The sequence below is a fragment of the Xiphophorus maculatus genome, chromosome 20, assembly GCF_002775205.1.
Source record: "Xiphophorus maculatus strain JP 163 A chromosome 20, X_maculatus-5.0-male, whole genome shotgun sequence".
In the NCBI taxonomy this organism is placed as follows: Eukaryota; Metazoa; Chordata; class Actinopteri; order Cyprinodontiformes; family Poeciliidae; genus Xiphophorus; species Xiphophorus maculatus.
In genome coordinates, this window is record NC_036462.1 from 5,455,792 (window position 1) to 5,465,958 (window position 10,167).

The following is a 10,167-nucleotide window of genomic DNA, read 5'->3' on the forward strand; positions in this document are numbered from 1 at the left end:
TTCACTTCCCGAATGATTCAGACTGAACGGCTCAGAAGAACCAGATTTAAAACTGAAACCATTTTCAGTCTGTCGGGTCGTTGTGTTTTCATGGAGAAACATTTTGTCTCCATGTTTTCTCTGGAACATTCCTGTGATCAGACAGAAAACTCCCTGAAACACGGAGCACCGCTCACATCCTCTTTCAGGAAGACGCTTCCAGTGGGCTTGTCTCACAGCTGAACCAGTTTCTGATCTGATTTATCAGAAAACACATGTAGACAGAATCTGGAGCAGCTGAGGGAAGGAAACGTCTTCAGGAGGAGAGGAAGCAGAAGCAGGGAACACAGGAAGCTTTAAAACACCATGAGAGTCCTCTTCATCCTCCTCTTCATCCTCCTCCTCTTCCTCCTCTCAGCTCATTCACCTTCACTCACCATCTGGGAGGAACTGGGAGGATTCCTGTTCCTGTGTGTGTGTGTGTGTGTGTGTGTGTGTGTGTGTGTGTGTGTGTGTGTGTGTGTGTGTGTGTGTGTGTGTGTGTGTGTGTGTGTGTGTGTGTGTGTGTGTGTGTGTGTGTGAATATCTACCACAGGAAATCTGTGGTCATTTATAAAAACAACTGTTTCTGTTTTCAGGTTTTAAAACAAAGAAAAACATAAAACATTTCCAAAATGAGGATAGATGCATTTTCTTCTGATGTTTGTGGAAAATGATGTAAAAGAAAAAAACAACAACAACTTATTTACCAACATGATGGTGAGGAAAAAATCGTAAATATTAGTCATGCTCGTGTCATTCTGTTGTGAAATTGAATGCAGTTTTTATTCCAGATAAATATCTGCAGCTTTCTGCTTCCTGCCACCAGAGCTGGATCTCAGCAGGAGGCCGGCCAGGCTGTGGTGGTATAGTTAAAGTCCCGGAGCTCAGAGGACGGAATGTGGAAACGGATTTGATTGGTGCAGCGATGCTGCCACCTGCTGCTGACTTTAGAGATGACATGCTTTCTATATCTGGATTCAGGTTAACTTTGGACACAACATATTAGTGAAATAAATACATTTGAATGGATCCATGTTTTCCAAAGAGAAAAAGACCTGAACTTCCTGAAGATATTAAAACATATATGAACTGACTGGAGGGCAGCAGTACAGAGTCATGTTAGTACTAAAGAAACTATTTCACTGCTCAGATTGAATAAACTCTTCCTGGGGATAAAATATGTAAACATATAAATAAATCATTTCTGTGGGATTTATTCATGTTTTCTAATAAAAAATATCTTAAACAATGAAACTGATCTTTGTATGATGAACTCCAGGTTTGCTCTAAAGTCCATGTCTGAACCTGATGCTTTCTGAACATTTCAGAGACGCTGGCCCTTTAAGAAACTCTCTGTCGCCTTGGTTACCGTGCCAATCGGGATGTAACACCAAATATCTTTAGGATGTGAACAGAGGTGGCTGGAGTCTGTGCTTTTTCCTCTCACTGCCCAGATCTTACCTTCAACTCTGACCTTTGACCTCTCCACCGGAGGAAGGTGAGCAGAGAACCGGCTCCGTTAGCTTCCGTTAGCCGCCATGCTAACCGTGTAGGTCTCCGCGTTGAAGCTGTATTTCTGAACAGAGTTCACCTGAAGCTAAAACGGCTCATTAAAATGAATCGGTTCTTTTCTCAGGGCTGCTTTAAACCTCATGTTTCAGTTCACCGAGTCGCTGTCCGTGGTGCTGTCCGCGGCAGCCAGACATCATTCAGAAGATCGCGTCATGAAGATGAAATCAGCCTCAGCTCACACAGCTCGGTGCTTCTGAAAACACTGGAAGCGATTTTTAACACAATATTTCATCAGTAAAAATTCGGCTCCGTTTATGAACGTTTTGGTTAAACATAAAGTATTTAATTTCCGTCTGGGCTCACTAAAGTAAATTTGAATTGAGTTGAACTGAACGAAGTCAATGTTCAGATCAGTTCTATTCAATTCAAAGGGAAATGAAATGTCGTAACTCATGATGTCAACCATTGTTTTGTTTTTTTTCTGGACAGAGGGGAAACATTAACAAGCAGGTTTGTGTTTTCAGAGATGAGCGAGGTCCATGGCGGCAGACAGCCGGTCTCCTGCACAGTCAAACCTCCGGTCTACCTGCAGATCGGAGAGTCCAAAGCAGAGCCGGTTCAGTCCGGGGTCTGTGTGGTCGACGTCCCCCTTCCCTTTGGAAAACCAGTCAGTGTAAGTCAGACACACAACAGAAACAATAAAAACTTCTATTATCCTCCCATAACCTCACTCTGCTCTGCTTCGCACTGAGGAACCAGTCAAACTAAAGTTTTTGGTTCTCTACTTCCTCCAGAGAAACAAGCTGCTGATTGATGGATGTGAATGAACTGTTCATTTCTGAACAGCTAAACAGGAAACCAGAGGTTCCCTCAGCTGGTTACATGTTCACCTCTGCAACGTTTTTACAGCATAAGTTTAAAAAGAAAGAAAGGAACATTTGTCCAAAGTTTCTAAAATCAATCCGTTTGTTTTCACTGAGGTTTTGGCAGACGACACTTTGGCTGTCAGAGACAGAAACTGGTTCGTGTTTCTGCCAAAAGCTGAAACTCGTCTTTCTGTTGGACTCAGCAGTTCTGGCCGTTTGGGGCTCTGATCTACTGTCCAGCATTCAGCTGTAATTACAAACCGTTTTCAGTGCAGAGCAGCTCCTCTTTACCTCAGAGCTTCAGAGGAGCCTGCTGTTTGAATCCCCAGCGGCGCTGAGGTTTGTTTTCCACCGTCTGTCTGCAGGTTGAGGAAATCACCTTTAAGAACTACTACACCGCCTACGTTACTGTGCGTTTGCTGAGGAGGCCTTCTGGACAGGATGGGCCGACCAAGTGGGTCACGGCTCTCAGAGACCTGCCGCTGATGGACAACCCGCACACAGAGAGAGGCTCCCAGGATTACTTCTCCATCCACAGGAAGCAGGTGGGTCAGATAAACGGGTCTGCTAACCAGCAGCTTCTGGCTCAGTCCAGGTTTCGCTATGAACCAAAGTCTGATTAGAAACGAGACCAAAATGGCTGAAAACAGACGAGTGGCCCAGACGATCCTCAGACGATGACGAGTCTTCTCTGGTTCCACTGGGTTTTAATTTATGCTTCTAATCAATCTGATTGGATGCTGGAAAACACTACTGTTGTGTTCAAGTTAAGCTGAAAGGAGTTAGCCTATCAGTGAAACTATGCTAGCATAAAATACCACTTCAATGCTAAAGATGTAGCCGCTAACGCTAAGCCAAAGAGCTTCCTGAAACTCTGGAAAGATGAATGGAAAGAAAAACACTTTGATGGTTGAAGAACAGATTAAAACCATAAATATACTTGATGTTGAGCTCATATTTCTAGTTATTCAGTCATGTGGCAGAACAGAGGCCTGTACATCCTCAGGTCATGTGACATTAGCATGAGGTGTGTCGTTCGCCGTGTCCGGCCTGCACGACTCCAGAACCAGGGTTAAAATTATTTTACTCTTCTTTTTTTACACAAATAAAGGCAGAAACTTCACATTAACTTGATATTATTCTATCAGCTATAAATGCCTCAGTTGGAGTTTCTATGGAAACCAGTACTCCTTAACTGTTGTTTATTTTTCATGTTATTTTTGGGGAACAGTCGGATGATATTTAAGGTGTGAAATGAAAATGGCTGCTCTGTTCTTTATGACCGGTCAGTAGATTTAACAGTTCAAAACTTCATAAAGATCATAAAACTTTTTTCTCATACACAGATTGTTGGTTATTACATTTTTTGTTAAAATATGTCATATTACATGTTTGGAAGAAAAGCTTGTTTATAACCAGGAGTTTGTTTCCAGCCGCGTTTCTGTTTAAAACATCAGATTTCTGAGTTATTGACTGTTAAATTAATAAGTTTATTTAATTCCCTCCATTATTTCACCTGAATACAATAAAACAGATGATTTTTTAATGTTGTTTATTTGATAATTGCCCAGTTATTTAACTCAAATTAAAATTTTATCCTGAATATGTAGACCAGACGGACATAAACTACATTGTATGTAAATGAATTTAACCAAATTTATCTGATAAGTTTCTCATTTTAAAATACTGAGATGAGTGAACCATTAAACCAGAAACAAGCAGATGATCAGATTTTAAATCTCTGACTTTGTTTTCTCCGTCCTCACTCAGATCTTCATCTGTGAGATTTTTACTTCATCCAGAGTGTAAATGTAAGGAAACATCCGGTCAGTGAAGGTGTGTGTGAAGGTGTGTATGTGTGTGTTGGTGTCTGGATCGGAGAAGGACAGCTGTCCTCCGTCCCAGTCCAGATCCACTCGGATCCTCCGGATCATCTTCTGGGCTGATAGATCTGAGGAGGAGCCTGGAGAACAAACTGATAATCCATCTTCTGTTAACGTTAATCCCCATAAACCAGACTGAATGTTTCGCCTCCTGTGGACAGATTCTGCTAACACACCCAGAGTCCAAACCTCACTGTCTCCAACATCGACATCCCAGCTGTGGATCCCGGAGTTAAAACCCTGAGAGCCGAGAACGGACCACCAAACGTCCAACCGCTCCGGATTATCAGGCAGCTGCTGCCTCTGTCCTGCTGTCACAAAGGTCAGATCATCAGACAGCAGGAGCTTTGGATGAGCCGTGTTTGGGTCCAGAACCAGAGGAGTGTAGGTCACCATGTTCTTCATGTTGCTCCAGATGTTGAAGGCCAGGTTGCCCAGATGTTTGGCCTGGTCTATCAGAGCTCCTGAGGGCAGCTGTGGATCCTCCAGCAGGGGGCAGCGCTGGACTCTTTCCACTGCAGCCTTGTAGTTGTGCAGGAATGAGACGTCTTCAGCTCTCAGCTCCTCCTCTGTGGCTCTGACTGTGTCTGAAAGAGCTGCTATCTCTCTGCTCAGAGCCTCCATCTTCTCCTTCATCATCCCTCTCTTCTGCTCCTCTTCCTCCCTCAGTGCAGCCAGCCTGGCCTCCTCTTCCTCTGCTAGAAACTGATGAAGCTTCTGAAACTGCTCAACAATCTGCCTCTCTGTGTGTCGGGCCTGGACCTTCATATGTTCTGCTGTCTGATCAAACTCCTCTTTAACTTCCTTCTTCAGCTCCAGTTTCTTCTTTAAAAGTTCCAGAGATGTTTTCAGATTCTCTCTGTGATCCTGAGCAGCTTCATCGATGGGTCTGAATCTGTGGCTGGAGTGTTTTTTTGAATCTCTGCAGATGGAGCAAATTGGTTCCAGGTGGTCCAGACAGTAGAGTTTGAGTTTCTCAGAGTGCAGACTGCAGAGACTCTCTGAAACGTTTTGGTTTCTCTGCTGTAGGAATGATTCACAGAGTCTCTTCAGAACCAGGTTAGAAGCTGGTTCAGCTTTTGAGAATCTTTTTCTGCAAACTGGACACTCTCTTGCTGGTTTCTCTCTCCACCAGTTCTTCAGACACTCCTTACAGAAGCTGTGGCTACATGACAGAACAACTGGATCTATAAAGACGTCCTGACAAACCGGACAGCAGAGATCCTCCTCTGATCTGGAAGCCATCTTGTCTCTGAGTGAAGCTGAAACTCAGTCAGTCAGGCTTCCTCCCTCTCTGCGTGTTTTTATTTTTGTCCTGCAGCTGGATTTACTCAGATGAAGTAGTCAGTTTGTTCTGACGGTGAATCTGATCGTCTCTGTTTTACAAGCTGCTTCCTGTTTCCCCTCAGATGAGTCAGAGAAGGGGCGGAGCTAAAACCTGTTAGACTTCCTGTGAGAAGCTTTGTTTAAACCTGTAACAGGTTTTTCTTTCCTCTCCTTGTTATTCTGTCTGAAGCTTCATTCAGACAGCTGAGCTTAGTAACCATGGAGAAACTAAGATGAATGTTTCTGTCGTTAATAACGGAGAGTTGTCATCTGTTGTGAGAGCAGCATTATCAATCAATCAATCAATCAAATTTTATTTGTATAGCACATTTCAGCAGCAAGGCATTTCAAAGGGCTTTACATCATATCAAACACAGAAACACAAAGCAACATAGAATCAACAATCAAAACACGACATTAATTCAGGTTCCATCAATACATTTGTAATTGATTACATTTCAAACATAATCCTAAACAGGTGGGTTTTTAGTCGAGTTTAGAAGGTTTACCTGTTACACTCCTACTGTGTTATATGGAACAAAATACCTGTTGCTATTTTTATTCCCACTCACAATCACACAGTTTAAAACGATGTAAACAGCATTTTATTCTGGTGAAGCTCAGTGTGACTCATTAGTGATTAATGTTAATCAGCTGGAATAACTAACTGATCTACCAGCTGATTGGTTGATGGACAGACAGATGGACGTTTTTAGACTTTATGAACTGAAATCATTTGTTTTAGTGAGATTCTCTGATTTGTTGTCTCCACAGGTTTTTAGTTTTCTGTCGTGCTGCGTTCACTGTACCCTGGACATTAACAAACATTAAACCTCCCCATACAAACGTCAATGTTTGAAATGCTAATTTGGAAATTTATCTTCTTCAGTACCTTAACTCCTAGCTAACTCCAGGCTAACTTCTGGCTAACTCCAAACTAACTCCTAGCTAACTCCAGGCTAACTCCAGGCTAACTCCAGACTAACTCCAGGCTAACTCCAGACTAACTCAAGGCTAACTCCTGACTAACTCTGTGCTCCTCCAGATGCTGGTGGAGGCAGACCACGTGGTTTCGGTCAGGCTGATCCTGAGGCAGCCGTCGTCCGCCTGGCTGACCTTCAGCTTGGAGGAGATCAAAATATTCCCCCACACGGAGCCGGTCAGTCTTTACGTTTTCCTCTCTGTATGAGTTATATATAAGTTAAGAACAAAAAAACAGATGTATTATTATTATTATTATTATTATTATTAGTATTATTATTATTATTATTATTATTATTATTATTATTATTATTATTATTCCTCTTGTCTGGTTCAGGAGCCCCTGAAGGAGGTTTCTGATTGGCTGTCTGACCTGATTCTGGTCGACCAGCTTCCTGATGTGGAGGTACGCGCTCCGTCTCACACGGTTTGAATTCATGAGGAGACTCCTGATGGAAAGCTCTGACGGGTTTTCATCTGGTCTGTGTTCTGCTGGACGTCCTGCAGGGCCTCCCGGACCCGCACACCGTGTCCTCCAGCATCCAGCAGATGTGGGCTCTGACCGAGGTCATGCAGACCAACCAGACCACAGCCTCCATCGGACGCTTCGATGTGAGTCCTTCATCTCCGGTTCACTGTCAACTCCAAGTATCGATCCCTGGAAAACAAACGGAAAACAACTTTCCGTATTAAAATGTTTCACTTTGGTAAACAAACCAAACAGCCTCATGAAATCAAGGACCTTTTGAGAAAACTGTTATAAGAACATCTCTGGGTTTAAAAACAGACCTGACTGTGTGGTTAGCATGAAAATAAGAGCTGATCAGAGGTTTTCTAAACACAGATCCCTGAGGGACACCTCCCTGACGACGCCCGGCTCGTTTACAACCTGGCAGAAACAGGAACTCTGGAAATAAACGATCGGTTGTGTGTTTTGTGTTCCTGCAGGTGGACGGATGTTACGACATCAACCTGCTGTCGCTGACGTAACGCGGCTTTCAGGGCGACACACAATTCCTGTGTGGAGGCAGAAGAGCAGAGAGCCGCCTGCTGGTTTATCACTTTGTGTCATCATATCTGATCACATCACAGCACGAGACATGTAATTCAGTTTCAACATGAGAAAAGTGAACCAAACGTTTAGCAGAATAACTCCTGATCCCGATCCTGATCCTGATCCCAATCTTGATCCAGATCCCGATCCCGATACGGATCCCGATCCTGATCCTGATAACGATCCGGATCCTGATCCCGATCCGGATCCTGATACTGATCCTGATCCTGATCTCAATCCTGATCTGATCCACTTCTGGTTTTATTTGGACTTCTTTCATTTTTTCTCTTAAATATAAATAATCTTTTCTTCTTTGTTTGTTTTTGTTTTGGTGTTGCTAATAATTCAGACTTAAAGACAAATAAAAATCATAAAACTGATCGAGTTAAATCCATTTTTCACAGGATTAACATTTAGATCCTAAATGAGGAAAAGCCAAAATGATTCACTCATTTACATAATAAGAGATTTTTGTTTCAGCATAAAATATCTAATGTTTCTTTTTTCGAGCAAATCCAGTCGAGTCTTGGATATTTATGTTTTCACTTTCAGGGTCAAGATGAATATAAAATCCTCCACTGTATTGACGACATTATTGATATTCAACAGCAAATCAAGTCACTGATCTAAAGACGAAGTAATGACAAGTCTGATGATGTCATGATGTGGGCGGAGCCACGCACAAAATGAGCTGCAGTTTGATGGAGGATGAAAGTGATGAAGAAAAAGAAACTTTTTATCTCCAGTTTTATTCAATCAGATTATTTTGCACATTTTTACGGTCAGGTTAGGATTACAGATTCTTTGTTTTACTCACTTCTGAAAGTTAAGAGTTTCTAACACCTGACATTTTCTATTACAGGTTTAGGCTGTAAAAATGAATGGAAGTCAATGGAAAGTCCCCACAAAGAAAGCCACGTGTCTGTGTGTGTCTGTGGATGTGTGTGTGTCTGTGGGTGTGTGTGTGTCTCTCTCTCTGTGTGTGTGTGTGTGTGTGTGTGTGTGTGTGTGTGTGTGTGTGTGTGTGTGTGTGTGTGTGTGTGTGTGTGTGTGTGTGTGTGTGTGTGTGTGTGTGTGTGTGTGTGTGTGTGAAACACATTGGCTCAGATCCTCCTGTTAGCTCTGTTCTGCCCGTCCAGCAGTCGGCGTTTGTCTGTCGATTTTGTGGAATCTGAAACTCGACGATTTATTCTGCAGAATTCTGAATGAAACCAGAATAAAGGTTTTATTTTTTCTTTTGGCCAGAAAACACAGTTACTAGATTCACTAAAGTAATCGGATCCATGCGATTTGCTTTGTCAGCAGAAGGTGTTGGGGAGTTCAGCTTGTTCTGAGTTCAAAGGTCACCGTGACATCACAGTTTGCTTCCTGAAGCTCCTCCTCCTCCTGCTGCTGTTGCTCGAACCGAACCGGGTCAATGCAGAGCATTCTGCTCTCATCTTCCAGTCCATCATGGCTGGAGGCCCAACAGACGCAGACAGATCCAGATTTCCTGACTGGATTTTTCTGAACTTGTCGTTTTGTGTTCAGTTGCTGCTGATGGAGACGATCAACATGTCAGCAGTTTAGACGTCTGTGTTTGGTCTTGACAGAAGACGTGTCAGGAACGCCAGCCGCTCTCCGTCTGAAGCTGAATTGGTTTTCGTGCCATGAAGCTTTGTCTCTTTCTCATTAAGTCCTGCAGTCGTTTCTCCTTCTCCTCGTCTTCCTGCCCTCCTCGCTCGCTTTGATTTGATCTTTCTAACATCTCATCACTCGACGTGCTGAGCGATGCGGCTGCAGCTCCTCACCTCAGAGTCATGAATCATTTATTCAGATGAGTCTGAGACAGCCGTGTCACCGGCCGCTGCAACACCGACAGGAAGAAAAAAGCAGCTTCATGCTGTGACTGGAATAACTGAAGAGACGAGTTTCACTCAGAGCAGAAACTTTATTATCTTCTGGACGAAATGCCAGGATGTTCTCTGTGAAGGGGCAGTTATTGTGGTCAACAAAAGCAGGAAGCAACGACTTTCCATCCATCCATTAATCCTCAGGAACACATTTTGTCACGTCTGACTTTAACCAGCTTCATGTATTTCCTGGATTCAAAGCATTGATCACTGAATGGAGTCAGATTTCTGTTCGGTCGAGTTTTGGTGATTTGTAGGTTTTTATTGTCGACTGAAATATTTTATGTAGCGTATATTTATGCACATTTTAATGCAACATTGATTTGTGTGCATGCCAATTTGTCCAACAGTCTCTGAGTTCACAACGTTTAGACGTGAAGCTTCCCAACATTTCCTGGGATTGTCCAACAAACTGCAGACCAGGAACAAATTACTGCAGTTAAACTTCATACTGTTGAATGTTTGAGTAAAGATTCAGTTCCAAACCTAAAGAACTTCTCCCTGGTTTTTATTTGTAGTAATGACCATTTCAGAACCACCAGCACCATCTGTGTGAGCTGCTGTGAATAAAACAGATTCTGACCCTAAAATCTTGTGACGGACCTGAAGCAGCCGATCCGATCTGGACCAAT

The 10,167-nt window shown here is 43.0% G+C and overlaps 2 protein-coding genes across 2 annotated transcripts; one reads left to right on the forward strand and one right to left on the reverse strand.

Annotated features, from left to right (window-relative positions):
• Positions 1-1,360: 1,360 nt before the first annotated feature.
• On the forward strand, positions 1,361-8,560 carry nicn1 (nicolin 1). Its single transcript, XM_014473449.2, has 7 exons — positions 1,361-1,519; positions 2,058-2,206; positions 2,765-2,944; positions 6,654-6,767; positions 6,927-6,995; positions 7,097-7,201; positions 7,538-8,560. The coding sequence occupies exons 2-7, from the start codon at positions 2,060-2,062 to the stop codon at positions 7,577-7,579; spliced, it is 657 nt and encodes a 218-aa protein (XP_014328935.1). The 5' UTR covers positions 1,361-1,519; positions 2,058-2,059; the 3' UTR covers positions 7,580-8,560.
• LOC111605783 (nuclear factor 7, brain-like) lies at positions 3,620-5,903 on the reverse strand. The gene has a single exon (XM_023324467.1). It carries the CDS (start codon positions 5,525-5,527, stop codon positions 4,166-4,168), a length of 1,362 nt encoding a protein of 453 aa, XP_023180235.1. The 5' UTR covers positions 5,528-5,903; the 3' UTR covers positions 3,620-4,165.
• Positions 8,561-10,167: the final 1,607 nt, after the last annotated feature.

What these genes read in the sequence shown, in the direction of transcription:
- LOC111605783 (XM_023324467.1), bottom strand. Translation starts at nt 5,527, where the DNA reads ATGGCTTCCAGATCAGAGGAGGATCTCTGCTGTCCGGTTTGTCAGGAC.
- nicn1 (XM_014473449.2), top strand. Translation starts at nt 2,060, where the DNA reads ATGAGCGAGGTCCATGGCGGCAGACAGCCGGTCTCCTGCACAGTCAAA. An exon ending in CCTTTGGAAAACCAGTCAGT is followed by an intron (nt 2,207 to 2,764) that starts GTAAGTCAGACA and finishes GTCTGTCTGCAG; the next exon opens with GTTGAGGAAATCACCTTTAA. An exon ending in TATTCCCCCACACGGAGCCG is followed by an intron (nt 6,768 to 6,926) that starts GTCAGTCTTTAC and finishes TGTCTGGTTCAG; the next exon opens with GAGCCCCTGAAGGAGGTTTC.